The 22,943-nt window shown below is 38.3% G+C and overlaps 1 protein-coding gene and 1 pseudogene across 2 annotated transcripts in view; both read right to left on the reverse strand.

Moving 5' to 3' along the window:
* Positions 1-22,667, reverse strand: part of BICD1 (BICD cargo adaptor 1) — a 218,603-nt gene extending 195,936 nt beyond the window's left edge. The window contains exon 1 of one of the 2 annotated variants that reach the window (XM_045554051.1): positions 22,359-22,667. In XM_045554051.1, the coding sequence (XP_045410007.1) occupies positions 22,359-22,571 (213 nt within the window). In that variant the 5' untranslated portion in view covers positions 22,572-22,667. The remainder of the gene's footprint in view (positions 1-22,358) is intronic. The other variant, XM_045554052.1, reaches the window with a different exon arrangement.
* LOC123640882 lies at positions 718-811 on the reverse strand (annotated as a pseudogene).
* Positions 22,668-22,943: the final 276 nt, after the last annotated feature.

Genomic DNA, 22,943 nt, shown 5'->3' on the forward strand with positions numbered 1-22,943 from the left:
GCGAGACCCTGTCTCTATAAAGGAAAAAGAAACGAAAGAAAAGAAAGAAAGAAACGAAAGAAAAGAAAGAAAGAAAAGAAAGAAAGAAAGAAAGAAAGAAAGAAAGAAAGAAAGAAAGAAAGAAAGAAAGAAAGAAAGAAAGAAAGAAAGAAAGAAAGAAAGAAAGAAAGAAAGAAAGAAAGAAAGAGAGAGAAAGAGAGAAAGAGAGGAGAGAGAGAGAGAGAGAGAGAGAGAGAAAGAAAGAAAGAAAGAGAGAGAAAGAGAGAGAGAAAGAAAGAAAGAAAGAGAGAGAGAGAGAAAGAAAGAAAGAGAGAAAGAAAGAGATAGAAAGAGAGAGAGAAAGACAGAAAGAAAGAAAGAAAGAAAGAATATTCAAATCCAATTATAATGGTCTCATTTAGAGCCTTTCTTTTATTAGACCACAGTAAGAGAGTTAAGAGGCTTATAAAAATATTGTATTCTTTTTTGTTGTTTTATTTTATTTTTAATTGATAATATTTACAGGGTACAATGTGATGTTTTGATATATGTAACATTATAGAATGATTAATCAAGGTAATTAATATGTTCATCACCTCACACACTTTTTTGTGTGGTGCTAATATTAAAAGCTAATCCTAGCAATTTTGAAATATACATTACCTTATTATTAACTATAGTCATAGATCTCAAAAACTTATTCCTCCTAACTGAAACTTTACACCCTTGGACCAACATAAAAATATGGAACGCTTCACATATTTGCACAAGGGCCATGCTACTCTTTTCTGTATCAATCCAATTTTAGTATATGTGCTGCCCAAGTAAGCACAAGATGTTGTATTCTTGACTTTTAGATATTTTCTAAAATATTACATTTTTATAAAATTTTGCTGCCATGGGAAAAAACCCTATCTTTGCCAAAGCAAAGGAAGCCAGTGAACAAGCAAGTCATTGGGAGCATAATTATGAACATTCCGCGTTGTTTTGAACATGAGAAAAAGAAAAGCTTTTATCTAATAGTTTTTCATAATCTCGGGAAAGAATTCATCTGCTATTTATTTTCAGGGAAACACCATGCTTTTTGGAAGAAGCCCAGAGGACCCTGCTGTTAAATCAAGACCCATGCAGGAAAAAAAATTATCCACTCCACAATAACATGGCATGTGACACAAAGGCAGTGGTACTTCTCCAGCAGGGAGAAGGCCCCCTCAAGACAGGGACTCCTGCCGGCTGACTTAATTACAGCACAGCAAGGGAATCCACTACAAAGACGGTAGCAACCGAACTGAGAACAGCTGAGATCCTTCCTAGGTATAGACAGATGGTTCCACTTTCTTGTTATTGGTATAAGACCCTCTAGAAAACTCTGAAAATGGACACATGCCAACAAGTTTTCTGCTACCAGTATTTTTTAAAAGCTCTGTGCCCACCATATGCTAGTATAAAAGTTACCCTGAATTTGACAGTCAATCAGTAAGTATTTACTGAGCCTTGACTGTAAGTAAGGGATAAGGAATGGGTCTAAAGCAGCTTATCATCTAGTTTAGGAATATGGATTAAACTGATTTAACTTAAGGGCTTTTGACTTTTCCATCATACTGCACACACACACACACATATAAAACGGAGGAAGCCAGGTGCAGTGGCTCACACCTATAATCCCAGCACTGTGGAAGGCCGGGGCAGGAGGATTGTTTGAGCCCAGGAGTTTGAGACCAGTCTGGGCAACACAGCAAGACCTTGTCTCTACAAAGAAATTTTTAAAAATTGGCTGGGTGTGGTGCTATATGCCTGTAGTCCCAGCTACTCAGGAGGCTGAAGAGGAGGCTACTTGAGTCCAAGAGTTTGAGGTTGCAGTAAGCCACTGCACTCTAGCCTAGACAACAGAGCGAGACCCTGTCTCAAAAAAAAAAAAAAAAAAAAGTAGAGGAAAGGCCATAAAACCACTGTCTTGAAAATTTTCTGGGAGGCCGAGGCGGGTGGATCGTTTGAGGTCAGGAGTTCGAGACCAGCCTGAGCAAGAGTGAGACCCCATCTCTACTAAAAATAGAAAGAAATTAGCTCACCAACTAAAAATATATACATAAGAAAAAAAAATTAGCTGGGCATGGTGGCGCATGTCTGTAGTCCCAGCTACTCGGGAAGGCTGAGGCAGTAGGATCGCTTAAGCCCAGGAGTTTGAGGTTGCTGTTTGAGGTTGAGCTAGGCTGATGCCACAGCACTCACGCTAGCCCAGGCAACAGAGCGAGACTCTGTCTCAAAAAAAAAAAAAAGAAAAGAAAATTTTCACAGATAGTAACAAACACAAATTTACAGAAACAGAGTAAGTCCACATAAGAAATCTGGCCTTCTACACAGGGTTGATACACTGAAACCTATTCAGCAGCAAAGGTAACAAAGTTTTTAAAGCAGTCACCATAGCAACCACAAAGACTGGGGCACAAAACAGATAATTAGCCCCCCAAATAATAAAGTCATAAAACAGTCGCTAAATAATAGCATGAGTAAATTCTACCTTGTAAAAATTTTTAAAGAAAATTAAAATTTACCTATAAACTTATAAAGAAAGGCAAACTTTTACTGTCATATTATTTTATGAAGTTAATATATATAGAGCTTTTCTGTATGCAAACTCTACTTTCCTGGTCACTTCAAAGGATATGAATTAATCAGAATTACAAAATTTTTCATTCTTACGTCAGAACATACAATAATACTAACTAAATAATTTAGAGTTAATTTACAATTTCCATGGTACATATACACACACATATACACAGATTGCTCCTCAATTTATTGTGGGTTTATGTCCAGATAAACCCATCGTAAGCTGAAAATATCATTAAGTCAAAAGTACATTTAATATACCTAATCTATCAAATATCATAGCTTAGCCTAGCCTACCTTAAACATGCTCTACAGTTGGGCAAAATCATTTAACGCAAAGCCTATTTTATAATAAAGTGTTGAATATCTCATGTAATTTGTTAAATACTGTACTGAAAGTGAGAAACAGAATGGTTACATGGGCACTCAAAGTATGGTTTCTACTATATTGCTTTTGCACCATCGTAAAGTTGAAAAATCTTAAGTTGAACAATTAAGTCAGGGATCATCTGTAAATATATATAAATGCACACATACATATTCATATTTAATATTCATAACTCTATGAACTAAAAATGTACCACTTAGTGAGTCTGAATGGGTAAATATACGTAAGACACTTGAGGAACTGCTTAACACAACTAGCACCATGTAAATCCAAGCTATCACTTCTGCCCTTACAGTATTATCATTGTTGTTGTTGACATTATTATTATTGTTAAAAATTCAGTACAAGTTTTGAATTCATGCTGCATTACACAAATTTTAGCTCCATCACTAGATAAATTAATTTATCTATGCCTCAATTTTCTCATATATCAATGGAAATAATAAAAAGATCCATTTCATAGGCTATTTAGGCACATGCAATATGTCATATTAAATATTTAACACAATACCCAGTATGTGGTAGGCAGTGAACACAAAGTAGCTATTTTTAAAGTGTATATATTTGGCTGTAGTCTCCTGGCCAGTAAATAGGGAGTCTGAATTAAAGCCCAGGTCTTCTGATAAAGTTTGGAGCACTTTCTACAGCCATGCTGCTAAGAAACATACAAAAGAGGCCACTTAATCAAATTAATACAACTAAGTATTATTATAATACAGTAACAAAAAGTAACATTGGCTGCACATGCTGAGACCAAATGCCAAAGGCTTTATATGTCAGAAAATAAGGCCAGGTGCTCCAGTAGAACTACACCACAAAACACTTCACCTTGTTCTCTTTTTTCTGCCACTTTTTTTCCTGTGTAAAAGATTATATATCTGAGTAACAAATTACTACAGGAAATATCTGAGAGTAATATTTTGGGTCACAAAAGCAAAATAATTTAACAAAACAAGTAACTTTAAAATACTAAATATTCAGTGAAAACCTGAGTCGTGCTAAACCAAAACAGTGTTTTAGCTCCAGGTATTAATAGTTATTTCTGGAGCCATAAGCAAAGCTGATAATGAGGCTCCCAAATAAGGATCTAGGTTTAAAAAAACCTGCCTTCTTAATTTCTTAAGAAGGTTCAACTCTAGACGGGTGCTGTGGCTCATGCCTGTAATCTTACCACTCCGGGAGGCCAAGGTGGAAGGATCGTTTGAGCTCAGGAGTTTGAGACCAGCCTGAGCAAGAGTAAGACCCCATCTCTACAAAAAAGAAAAAATTAGCCAGATTTGGTGGTGCACACCTGTAGTCCCAGCCACTCAGGAGGCTGAGGCAGGAGGACCACTTGAGGCCAGGAGATCGACACCAGCCTAACACATGGCAAGACCTGTCTCTACCAAAAATAAAAAATTTAGCCAGGCGTGATGGCACACGCCTATAGTACCAGCTGCTTGGGAGGTTGAGGTGGGTGGATTGCTTGAGCCCAGGAGTTGGAGGCAGCAGTGAGCTATGATGACGCCACTGCACTTCAGCCTGGGTGACAGAGCAAGACCCTGTCACTAACAAAAAAGGAAAAAAGGAAAAAAAAGAAAGAAAGAAGCAGCCATGGTCCCTACCTTCTAAAAAGAAAAATGTCATGCTAGGTGCTTGGTGATAAGTTGAATGAGACACAGAATCTGGGGGAGAAAACAGACATGACAAGCAACAATCACAGAACAGTGGAAAATTATAGTTGCCTCGGGTTTTACGGGAGAACATAGAAGGACACCTGCTAATCAGAGCTGAATGTGTACTTTGGACAAGATTATACGCCAGGTGCTCCTGTATATACTATTTCATTCAAAAATAAACAGTCCTGTTTACCATTCCTATGCATTAGAAGAACATGTAGACTTTGAGATGTAAGAAGGAGAACCGAGAATGACAGCCCAGGGCTCTCTGTGCCACGCCACGATCCTCCTCCAGCCCCTCTGCTTTCATCATCTCCCCTTTCCTTGCTTCTTTATTCTTCCTCCCTAGAAGGGCAAGAAAGTGTCGGCGTCTTGATCAGAAGTCAAAACTCAAATGTCAACGGTAAGTGACAGAGGATGTAAATGAGGGAAGCAGACAGTGGTAAGATGATACGGACGAGACAGAATGGTGGACACTGTGGCAACTTAGTGATTCATGCCCTTTCTAGAGAAAGATTTGCTCAGCTCCTGCCCTGATGCAGTGCAGAAATGTGGGCCCAAGGCTTTGTGAAATCTATAGATTTTTTTGAGAGTCCTGAAATCCAGACTTTTATATAATTCTCCCTATTGAAAAAAGAAGCTCCCTAAATCAAACGTTTCTAAATCACTGGGCTGCATGGTGGCCATGGGATACCAGTTTGCAATCTCTGCTCTCGGTGAAACATGGCATGGCTTACTCGAATTGCTCCCATCACTATGGTATTTCACCTACAGAGTTTAAAAACCAAGCAGTCATTGCAAAATAAACCACAGGACTGGTGCAACTGTCCTCATCAGGACTTTATTCTAATTCTGAGGTATTAAGGAGGTAGGCACACTGAAAGACAGAGTCACAGTGCTGAAAGCAATTTAAACATCATCTGTTCCAAAATCCATCAAGGGCCTGACTCACTTCCTCAACATTCCTACTGAATAGCTTTTTGGCTTTTAACTCAAGCATCATGATTAGCCAACGGAGAAGTCTCTCTCTCCTCAGATGGCCTGCTAACTTTCACTCTGCTTTTGGTCTCTAAGGAAGGTCCTTTTTCAGGTGAAGTTGAGCTCTGTATCCTTATATCTGCTACCCATTGGTCCCTGGACCATTATACCTAGAACACAATATTCCAGGAGCAATGAGCCAACATTATCATCACATTCTGGATAATGTTTCTGTTAATGCAGACAAAGACCACAGCAGCTTTTTATTCAGACTAGCACACTTGCCTCTCTGGCCCTCGGGGACCATAGCATGATTTAGCAGCGCAGCGCAAGTGAGTCAACAAAGGCTTACCATGCTCCCCAGTAGAAGAGAGAGCGAGCTGTTATTTCTACTGTCACATTTTTTACTTTAATTCCAGCCCAAGGATATATTTATGCTACAGACTCCATGTTCCTAATCTAAGTGCGCACACACTGCTTCCTATAAATAATTATTTTAACTCTTTGGTTTAAAAAATACTGATATTCATTTTAGTAACTGGATGAAGTTGGTTTCACAGAATGTTAAAAGAGTATACGTGGCTAGTTTGTTTGACTTTATAGGAAGAAAATGACTTAACATTTTGGCTTTGTAATAGAAACTAAGAAATATGGATACATACTCACTGTGCATCATGAAACACAGCCAACTTAAGTCCAGTAAATTACATCATAGAGCATTATAACTATAGAATGATGCTTGTTTTTCTGGCAAAGTCATGAATCCTTTCCAAATGATAAATGTTTTGACAGACTCATTTTAAAATTCTTTTTTAAAGAAAGTATCAAAATTGGAATCCATGAGAATTTTCAAATTCAAGTAAATATGCAATATTTCATGTGTGAAATGTGAAATATCATTTTATTCCTTCATTTTTATATCTCTTCATCATATGATTTCTTTATATTCTTCTTAGCTCCTTATAAAGAAATCTAGGAGCCATCCTGATTTCCTCCCCTTCCTTTTGTCTCGCACCTCCAATTCATTGGCAAATCCTTCAACATACATCCTGAATCAGACCATTTCTCACCCCCAAACAGATTCTCTCCCAGTACAAAGCCATCATCATCTCTTACCTGAACTACTGCAATAGCCTTCTGACTTGGCTCACTCTTCCACTGCCTGCAAGCAATAGCCAGTGATCTTTCAAAAATCTTTATCAGATCACATCATTCCAGCGGCTGCCTGTTAATGCTTAAAATAAAATCCAGAATTCTTGCCAGGGCTCAAAGACCTGTGTGCTGTCCACCTCTCCATCCTCCTCTCTCATGTCCCCCCACCCCCATGCCAGACACACTGAGGTATTTTGAGGTTCTCAGTTGGGGGCAGTACTGTCCCCTTTGGGGGAGGGTCAGGGAGGCAGGGTCTAGAATGTGGGACAGTATTTTTGTAATCACAACAACTAACGGTGCTAACCATGCTACACTGAGCCACACAGACCCATGGTGCTCAGCACAGCTCTGCACTACAAAGGATCATTGCACCCAAAATGCCACTTCACAAACACCCAGCACATTCCCACCTCAAGGTCTGTACATTTGCTGGTACTTTCAGCCCAGGGCACTGCAGTCTCTTCCCCAATTGCTCCTTCTTACCACTTGAGATTCAGCTCAAATGTCACTTCCTTTGAAAGGCACGCTTGGCCCTCATTTCTTAAATAATGTGTTCCCCTACTAGCCTCCCTTCCAGTCTTGTTATTCCTCTACCCTGCTTTATTAACCTTTTGCTTATTATTCTTTTATTGCTTTTCTCCCCACTCATTTGTCAACCCCCTGAGGGCAGGAACTTTGTACCCCAAGCACAGAACACTATCTGGTACATAGCAATTTTTCAATAATCACATGTGAAATAAATAAATGCCTATATAATTTTTCTTATTTAGGATCAGGGATAAAAAAAATCTTTAATTTGGGAGTACAATGTCACCTACCCATCATTTCTAGTTACTTTTTCCTACATCGTTTCCCTTTATGCAATGCAGTTGTTTTTACATTCTACAACTTTTACTTTTGCATAGCAAAGAGGGGTAATGGTAAATTTAAAATGCCCTAAGTTACCACCTAACTCTTTCACAAAATGTAAAAGAGGGTTTTTTTTTGTTTTGTTTTGTTTTTTAATGAGCACAGCATTTTTGTAAACCTCAAAGTAAATGTGTGTGGAGGCTAAAGTAACTCCATCTTAGACGCTAATCTGCCACATAGACTTCTGATTAACTCCCATTTGGGGAATGTCTCTTTATCTACTGTTCCTCATGTAAGAGCACAAGGAACAGTGAATCCTGCCCCTAGGTTAAAACAGCCTTGATGTTATCACACAAATTATAGCCTATGACATACATAGCATTCTTGTCTTTTCCTGGAAGGTAGACTTTAATTGTCCCTCTGGAGCATGTATACTCTTTTCCTACAGTATATAGGCCCTGGGTCTGGGGCAGAGCAGGGCAGAGATCTAGCTGCCTTACTGCTGCCCAAGACATGCTTCTGTCCATAAATTCCCCAATAAATCACCTTTTACCAACAAACTGGATTGTTCTGCTTCATTATTTGGTTTCTCGGCTCCTTCTGCTTTTAGGGGTCTCTTTGCATATACAGCCCCTTCACAAATGATGTGAAACTTCTTCTGGTTAAGTGGCCAGTAGGCAATGGTAGGACTGCTTCTAAGGGCAACGATAAGCCCATATAAAACAGCAGCCCCCTTTACTGAACGCACCAGAATAGAGAATGAGCACTGCCCACAAACATTTTCAAAACCAAGAAGAGTTGAAAAATAATGCAAAATGAAAGGAGATTTTAAAAGAAAATCACACTCTGAGAGCCCTAATCAAAAGTTCAAATCAGACATAGGAAGTAGGTTAAGAGATAAGTGATAGTGGGGATGTGTAGGATTACATCTAGATTTTAAAATATGATTTAAATGTCTAGAAGCATGATTTATTTAAATGTACAGAAGAGTAGGAAGGTATGTCAAAGAAGAATGAGCATATTTTGATTCCTTTTATGTTCCACACATATATGATCCATGCTCAAACAGGGTCTAGATTGGATACAAAATGCTAAACCGTGCTTCTCACTGATGAGTGGTATTTGGGGCCTGGCATACAATTACCTATGGTTTGGTTTGTGTGAGATTCTTGGGCCCAAGTGTTGTGTGCATTTTGTATCTTTTTTTTTTTTTTGAGATGGGGTCTTGCTCTGTCACCCAGGCTAAAGTACAGTGTGGTGTGATCACAGCTCACCGCAGTCTGGAACTCCTAGGCTCAAGCGATCCTCCCCCATCAGCCTCCCAAGTAGCTAGGACTATAGGCACAAACCACCATGCCTGGCTATTTTTATTTTTTATTTTTGGTAGACAAGAGTTTCACTATGTTGCTTAAGCTGGCATTTCATATCTTACCACATAGTGCCAAATCACATTCTCGAAGGTCATGGCAAGTCACACTTCCATCTCCATACACTTTCCAACACTGTATATCATCAACATTTAAAATTTTTGTAAGTTAATGCATAAAAAAGTGAAAACTCACCATTATTTAATTTACATTCACTGACTACTAAGATTGAGCACCTTTGCACATTTATTATTGGCAAATCCTCCTCTGTTTGTCTAGTTTATCTTTGCCCTTTTTCCTATTGTATTATCGTGGTTTTCAATAAACTCATAGAGACTGTATATTAGGGATAATAACACTTTGTAAGTCATCCATATTGCATTATTTTTTACAAGCTGTTGTTTTTCATTTCTGTAACCAAATGTGTCAGTCTGGCCTTTTGATTCTAAGTTGTATATCTTGGTTAGGAAGATTTCCTCCACATTGACATTTAACAAATATTCTCAGGAATTTTCTCCTGATTAGAATTCATTCTTTAATGATCCATTAAGTCCTTGGTATTAGAGTGTAAAGTTAATGGAGAGAGGGGATACAAGAAGAAGAGAAAGAAAAGAGTATACAGTTTAAAAAGACACTGAAGAACCCTTATTTTTTAATGTTAAAGAAGGAGTTTTATACAAGTATCACTGGATTTAAAAGTAACAATATGTTCCCCATATTGTTAAAATTATGAAGGGAAAGAAAACCTCAAATATTTTGGCTTGAAAATATAATTAAGCTATAAACATAAGGGAAAAATTACTGGTTTGAAACTGTCTGAGCACAAATTAAACTGTGAATTTTTTAAAAAAGAAGAGAAACAACTACATTTTTCGTAATACTAAAAATGAAGTCATGTAAAGTGATAAAAAGCAATTACTTCCTACTTAGGTAATATTTCATCTGAGCCTTTTACATAAAAGTTTTAACTTTTATGTGATTATGAAGTTCTTTATACCTAAATAGACCCATTAATAGGGAATTAGTACAGAAATTTATTTTTCCAATGACTGTGGAAAGAGGAAAATAACCAAGGAAGGAATTTCTGTAGAATGTACGCAGAACATTGAGACTTTTTTGCTCAGTTTCCCACCTCATTCAAAGCAAAGGCCAAAGTCCTGATAACAACCTAAAAGCTGCTGCATAAGGTGACTCCCATGCCCTGTCAGGTCTCGTCTGCAACTCACCCCCTGGCTGAGTGCCCCCAGCCACACGGCCACCTCCGAGTGCCTTCCCAAGGAGGTTTTCTCTGACCACCCCATTGAAAACAATAACCTCCTCCCACTTCACACGCCATCTTTCCTGTTCCCAGTTTTATTTTTCTTCCATAGCACTTAGGACCATTAACATCTTATCTATTTTACTTATTCATTTTGTTCATTGTCTCCCTTCCCCCATAGAATGGAAGCTCCATGAGCATGGAGCTCTCTGTCGGGTCTGTTCTCTGCTGTATTCTCAACACCCGAATCTGTCACTAACACATAGGAGGCACTTCCTGTATCATTATTACAGGAATGAATGAATGAACCATTATTCATCTTTATGCAATGACTCATCTGCTCACAGCATTTACTTTGGTATCCATTTTCCAAATTTCTGAATCACACTGGCATCACAAATTTAAATGCATCTTAACATTTTTTCACTTGGAATTGACCAATAATGACTAAAATCTCATTGGCCTACAGCTTTTTTCACTGTTTTTTTCTAAAAAGACTTACTGTGACCAGTATCTAAAAATGTAATTATTATTTTGAGACCCTGGTCTAAATTTTAGTAAATAATAGCTTGTATTATCCCAAGCACCTCAATGAGATTTATGAAAATATATATATTTTTTAATTTTTATTTTGAGACAGAGTCTTGCTCTGTTGCCCTGGCTACAGTGCAGTGGCATCATCACAGCTCACTGCAATTTGAAACTCCTGGGCTCAAGTGATCCTCTAGCCTCAGCCTCCCGAGTAGCTGGGACTACAGGTGCGCACCACCACATCTGGCTAATTTTTCTATTTTTAGTAGAGACGGAGTCTCACTCTTGCTCAGGCTGGTCTCAAACTCCTGACCTTAAGTAATCCTCCTGCCTTGGCCTCCAAAGTGCTAGGATTATAGGCGTGAGCCACCTCATCTGGCCCAATTTGTAAAAATATATTATTTATTTTGCTACAATGAAAAAAAAGCAATTGATTATAAACATAGCTGGAAATAACTACAGTGATTAAGGGTAAAAGACTTGAGAATGCTCTAGAGAAAAGTTTCTGGTTCTAAATTATTTTAAAATACTGACAAAAAGCATTTCTTGCTGTTCAGACCACTAGAACTAGATCATTAAACCATAGTTAGTTTTTAATTATCAACATTAATTAAGAACCTATATCAATTAAAAAAATAATCTAAGGAGCCAATAGTTCAAAAGCTACTTATAAGTGGTTTGGAGTATATTATATTATTTCTTTTTTTCCTCTCTCTCCAATGGCTGATTTTCCTTTCTAATTATATTTTCTTGAGATTTTGAGCTTAAATTAGGTTCTGAGCACACCATCCTTAACAGAAAAAAAAGCCAGTCTGTGACTTAAGAGAGGAAAAAATGGTAGTGAGTGCCAAAGAGATAATCTATAAGATAACAGTATCTCCAGCTGAACAAAAGAAGTCATGTACAAGATTAAACTCATCCTGTTTCCACCTAGTAACCTTACCCGGGGTCAACTTCAAAAAATCTCCTACAACTGTCTAGAAAATAGCAATCTGGGAGGCTTATCAACAAGGCCCATCCATGTTATAATATAAACCTCTTTCAATTTCAAAAATTGATGACTAAGGGCTCTTCAGTTGTGGCATTTGATTCCACATTAGTTTGCAGTATGCAAGAGAAAAAACAAAGACCCATCATTCCAAACCTTCTATTACAGACCCACGCCAAACTGTGCAACAAAACATTTCTAAGGAAATTGCTACTGTTATTGTACACATATTGTCATTGTTCCCATAAATGTAAACAGGTTTCTTATTTTTGATTCTAAATTTAAAGATAGAAACACAGCAGTTAAATATTACATTTTAGAGCAGTGCTTTTTCTCCTTAAAATAATGTTGGAAAACACTAAATATGTATGAGCAAAAGAACAACTGAAAATCACCCAGAAGTTAAAGATCAATTCCTCAAAGCAATTCTTTTCTCATATTCTATTTACAAACTTGTAAAGTTGGCATAAACAGCTGCAAACAGAATAATGAAAACAAAATAGACCTAACAAAAGAGACATATGTTTTAAAAGAAACTTCAGACAACCCTCAAGAATAGAAAATTAGTTGGGCATGGTAGCTTTCGCCTGTAATCCCAGCTACTTGTTAGGCTGAGGTAGGAGAATCACTTGAGGCCAGGAATTTGAGATAGCAAGACCCCATCTCTAAGAAAAAATTTTTTTAAAGAATAGAAAGTAAATTGCATTCTAATTTAACATATACCTCTGCCTAATGCAGTTAAGTTTTGCATGATGTTCACTGATTCTCTGAAAAGCTTTACAGTGTCTTCATTTCCCAAAAATAGAAAAGAAGAATTTTTTTTTTTTTTTTTTTTTTGAGACAGAGTCTCACTCTGTTGCCCGGGCTACAGTGAGTGCCATGGCGTCAGCCTAGCTCACAGCAACCTCAAACTCCTGGGCTTAAGCTGATCCTCCTGCCTCAGCCTCCCGAGTAGCTGGGACTACAGGCATGCGCCACCATGCCCGGCTAATTTTTTCTACATATATATTTTAGTTGGCCAGCTAATTTCTTTCTATTTTTAGTAGAGACAGGGTCTCGCTCTTGTTCAGGCTGGTCTCGAACTCCTGACCTCGAGCAATTCACCCGCCTCAGCCTCCCAGAGTGCTAGGATTACATGCATGAGCCACCTCGCCCGGCCAGAAAAGAGGAATTTTAAACGACTGTGCAATGATGTATTAGCTCATAACTTCCCAGCTTTTCTTACTAAACACTAATGATTACACTATTCATATGGAGTCATTTAATCCTAGAGTTGGAAATATATAGAAGAGAGCTTCCCAGTCCTGGCTGCATCTATAAAGGGAAGGGGGATTAACATACTGAACCCAAGCCCCACCTCCAATGACTGATTTAACTGTCCAGGAGTGGGATCCAGGCAGTAGTATTTTTATAAATCACCCAGTTCATCCTGATGTAGTCTTTGTTCAAAGTAACTGGTTCCCACCCACCTCTTCCTAGAGAAAACCTCAGAGAGATATCTAGGCTCTGCTCAAACACTTCCATGTTGAGAAACAATACCTTATTAGAAAAATCCAAAGGCATTACACTACTGTACAGAATGGTCCTTTTGCAAACATAAATGCCTATTTTTACAGAGCATGGTAACCCGTCATTTCTCCTAACAACCACAAGAGTTCCAAGATCTTTGCATTTGTCCCTCTTCCTAAAAATCACTTTCCCCTACCTTCACATGACTGGCTTCTTGTCATGATTCAGGTCTGGGCTGAAATGTCACCTCCTGGGACAGACTTTGCCTGATCACTCTTTCCCCAGTTTGTCTCCACCTCTTCACTCATGGCACTTCTCGAAACTGAAATATGTATGTACGCTCGTTGACTCTCTTCCTGGTCTGAAATATAAGCTCCCTTCTGGCAGCTCCACCCTGTCTGTCTTGTTCAATACTGTATCTTCAGCAAGTGGCACAGCACCTGACACAGTAGCCACTCAATACAAATTTTTAAATGAATAAATGACACAGAAGTAATGGTAAAGCAAGAAGAAAAACTCAGAATGGTATGTAATGTAAATACAGTTGTCCCTCAGTATGCATGGGCGTTTGGTTCCAAGACACCCCTTGGAGACTAAAATCTATGGATGCTCAAGTCTCTTACATTAAATAGCGTAGTATTTGCATACAACCTACACACATCCTACTGTATACTTTAAATCATCTCCAGATTATTTGTAATACTTAATACAATGTAAATGCTATGTAAATAGCTGTTATACTGTATTGTCTAGAGAATAATGATCCAAAAAAGCCTATACATGTTCAGAACAGAAGCAATTTTTTGTTTGAATATTTTCAATCTAAGATTAGTTGAATACATGGATGCAGAACCCACAGATATGGAGGGCTGACTATAGTTGGCAATGCAGATTATAAAATATTGGACTAAGTGTAAATGACAAAGTATATAATCATGTTTGTGCATCCACACATGCGTGTGTGTATGTGTCCGTGTATGTAAACGTAAAGATTCTGGAGGCTGTAGACCTCCCTAAATACAATTATATAACTTCAAAATGCATAAAATTTCACTGAAACTTTCCAAAATTTACAGATATACTCATTTTAAACTTTTATATTACAGCAGCTTTCTTCTGAAAATCAATCAACATAAATCGAAATTAAAATAAACTTCTGAAATATTTTTAAAACATTCCAAATGTTCAAAAGTCACCGAAGACTGTTAAAATCTCAAACATTAAAGCAGAAAAAGTAAACCATGGAAACACTGGGCTCTGGTAGTAGGGAAGTATGAAAAACATAAACTTATGAAATTACTTGGAACACCTGGAATGATAAAACCAAAGAAACTCAGAATAGGAAGGGACCTTAGAAATTATTCTACATAAATTCGTTGCTAAGCATGAACTCTCCATAGAGTATCTCAGCAAGTGGTTGGCTACCTTCTCCTTAGACATTTTTGGTGACAGGGAACTGACTACTTCCTAAGGAGTCTGCCTCATTCCTTTATTGGACAACTCTATTGTCAGAAAGTTCTTTATGTTGATCCAAAATCTGGCTCTCAGTGACCCATTAGGACCCTTGGCTTTCTAAAGCCAAGTACAAATGCATCAAGGAAAACAAACTCAATGAATCACTTCTATAACATTGTAAGTGAGATTACAAAAGTACAGTAAATCCAGAAGGGAAATGAATTTGGGCCAAATGTTCAAAGAACAAGACAACTATGAAATAGTTTTTTTGGTTTTTTGTGTTTTTTTTTAAGTGGAGAGACATAGCACAAGTGTTAAAACTGGTGGATTAACTTGGCTAGAACTGAGCAGCCAGAGTGAAAATGCACAGGAAGAAAAAGAGAAAATAGTTGATGGCAGATCCCTGAATCCCTGAAGTCTAGGTGAAAATTACTACACTTAAGCAAGATTATTCTGCACTTTGGAAAAAAACAGAATGAATTTGAATAGTAAAGGATAGGCAGATAAATAAGTAGAATAAGTAGTTCTGAAAAACAGCCATCTCAGACATTTAGAGCTGGTAAGAATCATAGAGATTATTTATTCCAACAGTTTAATTTTATAGACAAAGTAACTAAATCCCAGGAGAAAAAGTTATCAATTGCCACTTTTGTATTTCCCTCCATTGTAATAAATAAGAACACTTTTGCTGAACATTTTCCTATTTTGTACCCTTTTCTTCCCACCTCCTGCATGACATGCTGAACCTGAGATGCTGTATAGGATCCTAACTATTTTAAAACTCAACTATCAGAGGGTAAAGAAGGGATAACGTAATAGAGCCCAATTGCCTGAATCATCCTGGCTTCCCACCAAGACCCAGAATGGACAGGATGTGGTCACACTGCAGGACGGCTCTTGCCGGCCATGGAAACCAGCCAGGTATTATGCTGATACGCGTATCTCCATCACTAGCCAACGAGACAAGGAATCAAAATCCCTGCTAATTCACCCACAAAACTGTCCATCTTTTCCCTTGGTATCATCACACAGGCCTGCTTTGGGCCAACCAAACAAATTCCATCAGTTTCTTTTATACACACTTACATTTTTTTCTCTCTCTCTCTCACTTACCACCCAAGCTAGACTCAGGGCAGAACCTGGGCCACCTTACCACACCCCCAGGACCAGCCACATTCTCTAAGGTTCTCTGGTTTTCTTCCCTAATCAGCATCATTTTCCTCACACTTGAAACATCAGTGTCTTAAAAATGCAGCCCTGCCCCAGAAATACTTGCCTATTAAAAGGACATACTCTTAAATTTAAAAAGCCAGGTCACAGAGTATTATTATGTGTATGTATTATTACGGCAAGATTCTGTTTTTATAAAAACAAAGAAACAAGAACAGTAAAAAATCCTGCATATGCTTCACATGCTTAAAGGTATTTAAAACAATTCCAAAAGAATACTCACCCAAGTGATAACAACAGAGGCAGAACTGGGAGGACAAAAAAGGAAAACTACTAATTTGTGTATGCTTTTGTCTAACTTGGAATGTTGCAATAACCTGTCATAAGTACATAATTGCAATTCTTAAAGAGCAATCAAACTCTTCTGACCAGAAATAGGAAAAAAAAAAACCCACTTAAATTAAAAATGCTAATGTAACTTCAAGGATCAGTCGGTGAGCAGTGAGGGCTGTTGCTCTCAGCCCCCCTCACCCTAAGGAGTTGGTAAGGGCTGGTTTCCACTTAGGCTGCCCTCTTGGACCTCACTGTGCCCAGACAGCTTCGTTGCCCATCGTTTATTAGTTTTTTATTTCTCTTAATTCAGAAGGCAATCAAACTAACTGGGGAAAACATTATTAAATTGTTTATATCCCATATTCTAGAGGTTAGGCTTGAATAAAATGACAACGATTGCACACATTATTCATTTGTTTTATTAAATTGAGAGTTGAGTATCTGAATTTATCCTATTTATGTCCCTCCCGCCCCCCCCCCCCGCCAAAAACATGAACTAAAAGGACTCATATCATTTGAGCATCAACTTTACCCTCTAAAACTGCTTCGCCCCGTAGCACCTTCCTTCATAAATGGAACCACCTTCTATCCATCCTGAGAAGATTCTCAACTCTACTCCTTCTCTCATTTCCCACATCTAGTCACATGCAATACTGTGTCTCTCCTTTCCTCCTAAATAGACAAGTCCCCTCCTCACCACCTCTACTGCCACTGCACAGCTACAGTCCACCCACTACAACCATCATTGTGACCTTCTAAATTGCACTTGTGGCCTTGGCCAAGATGTTTCATGCTCCAAGGTCGTATAATGCATGGAAAGAAAATGGACTTCTTCCTAAACCAGGTTTCACCACTTAGTTTTGTGGCCCTGAGAAGGGCCCTTAACTTCTTTAAGACCCAGTTTCCTCTTCTGCGTAATGCAATCTATATTTACCCTGCGTAAGGATTATTGCAAGAATCAGAGGCAAAGTGTGCAAAGTACCTAGTCCTAAGGAGAGTCTTGCACATACTTCAATGTTTTATTATTTTTATTATTTTCTTATTTGTAAAAGCAGGCAAGAAGCCTCTGAATTATATTATGAGGTAAGGCACCAAACATAGTTACTGTTTCATTTCTTTTCAATGGCTCCACGTGCAAGGCAAAATGTGGCCCCAGCCCTTTTCCAATTGCATCTCCTGCCTCTGGACCTCACGTACCTTCTCCATTAGCATAACAAATTATTTAACAGTAAGACTGTGTATCTCTTATGCCCTCTTCTCCTTCAAAGCCATAATTACAGGTAGAACCTTTGGTGTGGGAAAGTCCTTTGCCATGTATTTCAACATGCGAGTAATTATCATATTTTCAAATTTGGAAAGCAATACCCATAAGAACAAGTGTATTTAAGGGGACGATAAGGCAGAGTACGTGTAAGCAAGAAATTCCGAAACAATCTTCAAACCATGGCTGCTACACATGTTCACATGAACACGGTGAATATGATGAAAAATTATAAAATCTTGCTAAATAATGTCAGAGAAATAACTTTTGCCAAGATGAAGTCTTGAGTTGAAATAAAAAGGGATGATGCAAATTAGAGCAATTGGGTCAAAAAAAGAGATGCCATTCAAAGTGATTATGTTTATTTGTTGAGGTTGTTTGTAAACAGTTTCTAAAAGCATATGTTGATATATTTTAGATTTTTAAATTAATTTGATAACAAATATGATAATAAACGGAAAAATTTCTTCTTTAAAAAGAATGAGAGAAGGCCACATGCATGGGGTCATGCCTGCAATCCTAGCATTTTGGGAGGCCTCGGCGGGAGGATCACTTGAGGCCAGGAGTTCAAAACCAGCCTGAACAAAAGTGAGACCCTGTCTCTACAGAAAACAGAAAAATTAGCCAGGTGTGGCGGTGCATGCCTTTAGTCCCAGCTACTTGGGAGGCTGAGGCAGGAGGATTGCTTGAGCCCAGGAGTTTGAGGTTGCAGTGAGCTATGATGACACCACTGAGCTGTAGCCTTGGAGACAGAGCAAGACCCTGTCTCAATCCAATCAATCATGAGAGAAGTTAAAAATCATAGTTTAGGTAAATCAATTAAATATTAACTTTCTTTTCATGTTTATTCATAGATTAGAAAAGAATCTGCGGGTTTTCCCCCCATATGAGTTCATGATTTAGAATTTAGATATAAAAGAAGCTAACAATCTTTCTAAGCATGTGAGGAAAAAAATTAATTCTGTTTAAAGAAGAATCCAGGTAACTTTTTTTTATTTCTTGAGATACGGTCTTCCTCTGTTTCCCCCCCTCCCCACCACCCCTAGAGACAGGGTCTCACTATGTTGCTCAGGCTGATCTTGAACTCCTGGCCTCAAGTGATCCTCCCACTTTGGCCTCCCAAAGTGCTGGGATTACAGGCATGAGCCACTATGTGCCGCCAAAACCAGGTAATTTAAATGGTTTTCATCAAGTCCCCAATGTGACAATCTCTAAAACCGTGTAAGTAAATATTTATTTCTTGAATGATTTAACTATAACCCTGTACAAGCATAAAGTTGGCTCCAAAAGGAAAAGCCACTCAATGCCCAGAAAGTGCTTCTTTAGCTGCTGGTGACTGTCCTTGGTGTCAGGGTCGAGAAAATGAGTTGAGGATTCTTAGTACATAGCCTGCTGTAACCAAGCTGTAAAACTTTTTTAAAGCTGTCACACAGATTTGTTTTCTTTTTACAATGCCACCAGTAATGCTGAATCATTCCTTTCCAAAGCCAAAGAGATCTTTTTAAACCTTACCATATTTTAAATTCAACCATTTTTAAGTTAAAAAAAAACGCTTACATTTAAAGCGTATTTTTATATTAATATATCTTCAGTTTTCAAGTTATTTTAGAGCCATGACTCCTCTTCAAGCACTATTTTGGCCTGGGTGACAGACAGTGCTGATTTACGTACAACCCAAGCATACAGTCAGCCGGGTGAATATGACTAGGCATGGGTGCTCCTCAGGTCATTGAAGAGGAAGCATTATTTGTGAAATCATAAAACCATACTCTAGTATTCTAGTGGACATGTTGCTTTGTTCCGCTACCCAAAGCATAATGAAAAGGAGAATAATTATGATGATGTCAGAGGTCATCCTTTTTTCAGACCCTTAGTAGTTTTCTTTCAAGTGTGTTCTTTTGTGAACAGAATTACAGCAGTCCATGTAACGAGGTACCCGCAGAGCACTTAACGACGTCAGGCCAGGTCAAAAAGCAATGGAGTTGAAAGAAGAAATAACTAGGAAAAAAAATGAATTAATTCATCTTCTTGATTTCACACACCTTCAGGCAACATTGCTCGCTTGCCTTATGGTCCCAGTGGTCAGTACCTAACCTGGGCAGGAAGGTAGCAACATTGCTGGGTGCCGATTCTGGAAAACAAAATGACCTGCACAGACTGAGCCATGTTGCTACACTGCAAATTACTAACGTTCAACTTGAACTTAGTACAGCAGTTTTCTGTTGACATTTCCATAAACTGGTCAAATTATTTTTAAATTAATCCTGTTTGTTGAAAAAGCCTAGAAATAAGCTAAAGATTTCTTTTGGCTTTATAGATACCTGATAATGAACAAAACTTCCTTTTGAAAAATCAAAGCACTCACAAAACATGTTTTTCGAAAATGACTTCTATATGGTATTATCATTAGAATACCTCAGTTTGCACAATTATTTTGAATTTACTTTTCAAATAGGAAACATTGCTTGAGATTGATTTAGCTCATTTAAGTAATATTCTCAAATAAAGTACATACCATATTTAAAGAATAAATATAACAGGTCTCACTATCAAATAATCAACTATAATGATTATTTTATTACCCTAAGATACATTTTTATATAACTGTATAAGCCAGTTTATTAGAAACTTTAAATTGAATTTTATTTATGCTAAATGCAACTCAAAATAAATGTATGAACAAGTATCATTTGGTAAAAATAATTCTGATTTCTTAACTGGCAACAACAGCAAAAAATAATCCTGATAATATTTTTTCTTCTGATACCTTTGGTATGAACCTGATAAATTTTTATTAACCTCCTGCTGTGTAAAACAAAACATGCTTTAAACTTTTTTTAAAAATTACTATAGAAAAAAATTGGTATTTGCATTACTCTGCATTAAGAAACCACTGTTACATTATTCCTACAAAATATTTTTTCTCATTTGCCTCATTACTGCCAGTGAAATTAATGTAGGTTGTTATTTTTAATACTAGTCACTTCCTACACTTCCTAATTTTCTTAGTCTTTCTCTGACACTAACCAATATCGACTAATAAATCCTTAATAAAGGTGTATCTTCCCCAATACAAAATGATTCTTTCATAAAATATTATTTCATGCCCACTCCATGTCAGACTTTATGTTAAAGACTTTGGATGCAAAGTAAATTAGGACAGATTCTTTGCCTTTAGAGCTCATGGCAAAAGACAAATGCATTAAGGTTTACTATGAAGGGTAAGAGCAATCACACAGAAATATCCCTATAAGGGTTGTTTAAATCAAGCAGGAAGGTCAGTTAACAGTTACATTTCATGAAATTAAGTCCATCCTCTTTATCAAGAAGGCGACGGCTTACCACTGTCTGGTCTGCACTTCCCTGTCTTGGCAAAGCAGTGTAGATAGATGTAGACAACATCAAAACATCTCTGAGAATTACATTCATCATCCTGTTTCCTCACTTGCCAAGATTTAGTATCATTGCATTTAAACATGTCAGTATAAGACTTAATCTAAGTTCGAAAATATAAACTAGTTCAGGTGTTAAGACTAGATATGTACATGGTAAGTAAAATATAAACTGGAAATTTACAGCCTGATACAAAAAAATTAGATTAGAATTAGAATTTTTCATCATATGTACTATATTTATTCTTTGATAGTTAGGCATCCAAATAAAAATAAGACATATCTGAAAGTATAAATATTTACCATATTATATACTAAATTAGAAGGCAAGTTGATTAGATATGTCACACATCACGTCTTTTAACTGTAACAACATAAAACAAGACCCCCTCAAAAACCAAACTTACATTGTAAGAAAAAGATTTTTGATAATATTCCACGCTAAATGAGAATTAACATTTAAAATGCCAATAAGCACCTAAAAGTAAAGAGTTGCCACATAGAAAAGCAGTGTATAAATACATTTAAATTTACAACTGGTTACTTGTTACCCTTAGTGCCTCAAGAACCAGGTAAAACAAACTGACTTCCTTAACAATATGTATGTTCTTAAGAGTGCTTGATAGGAAATCAAAGCACATTTCATTGTTTTCTTCCAATACTTTAGGCTTTACAAGAAGCCAAATACCAAAAGACTAAAGAGGACAAATGTTATACATGGCCCATTTGCAATTTTCTGGTTTTATATAAATACAGTCATTTTAACCAGAGACTCATTTGAATATATGAGCCACGTATTTGCTATATACCATTCTTTCAAACCATTTGTAGGTGAGTTCAATTTTTCATGGTCAGGGTGACCTCGTAAGACTTGGGTATGGCCCAACCTAGCTCAGAGGTGAAATCAAGGCAGTGGGATCACCCAGCAAAGTTGTTTTTCTCCTGCAGCTGGATGACAAGAATGACTAGAGCCAAGGAGAATGAAGATTGCCCAGCCTTTGTCAAATGGGATTGGTGAGGAGTTCCCTCTCTCACCAAGGAGTGGTTACATTCAGCAGAAAGCTGAGGTCCTGAAATTGTGGGTCCTCAGGCACAAACCTCATCACCTTTGTGGATTATGGGATTGTCACTGAAAAGTGAGTTTGAAATAACAGCAGTTTCAGGAAGTTTGATTTATACATTCCAACCCAGTTGAATGTCGCCTTGGAGTGCTGGTACTTGAAGATTCTCATGAATCTCCCTCCCCCACAGGCTAAACAGCCATTGCCTTCCAAATTCCAGCTTATACATTCATTTCTTGGGCAATTTTTCTCTTGGAGGGAAAACAATGGACTCTTTCAATCTTCTCTTACCAACAAGGGGCCCTAAGATGAAAAACAGTCCTTTAAATCGCATCCTCTCCGACTTCTTAACGGGGATAAGTGGGCCTGGGGGGTGGGGGAGCGAAGGCCGGGGAGGGGAGAGGTGACAGGCAACTCACCTCTTTCAGCTGCTCCAGCTCCTGTTTGAGGCTGTCGTACTCTGCCTCCAGCTCGTCATACTGCTGTTTGAGGGTCAGCTTCTCTTCCAGCACCACCAGCCCGTACTCGGCAGCCTGGATCTTCTCGTGGGTCGTCTCTGTGAGCTCCTTGGTCAGCCTCTCTATCTCAGTCTTATAATGGTCCACCGTCTGCACTACCTCCTCTGCGGCCATAGCCCCGGCGGATGCAGGCAGGAGGGGGTGACGGGGTAGGGGAGATGGATGCAAAGCAGGCAGGGAAAGGGAGAAGGAAACGGGAGGGAGGGGTAAGAACGGGAAAGAAACTGAGGCTGGATGAAGGGCAGCGCAATGCCCTGAAGGCTCCTCTGGCAGCGGCAGCTACCCTGCCCGGGAAACTGACGAGAAACGCAACATGGAGAATGCAGGGGAGCGGATCAGGCTCGAGGCGGCAGCTGCAGGCGCATGTGTCCTCCGGGCCGGCCCCTGCGTGCGGTCAGCAGCCGTGCGGCATGGCCTGGGCTGCCGCGGCCGGGGGCGGCGAGGGGCTCCGGTCCTGCTTGCAATTCAGAGGCGCCCGGCCGCCAT

This window comes from Lemur catta, chromosome 6 (assembly GCF_020740605.2).
Source record: "Lemur catta isolate mLemCat1 chromosome 6, mLemCat1.pri, whole genome shotgun sequence".
NCBI classification, from domain to species: Eukaryota; Metazoa; Chordata; class Mammalia; order Primates; family Lemuridae; genus Lemur; species Lemur catta.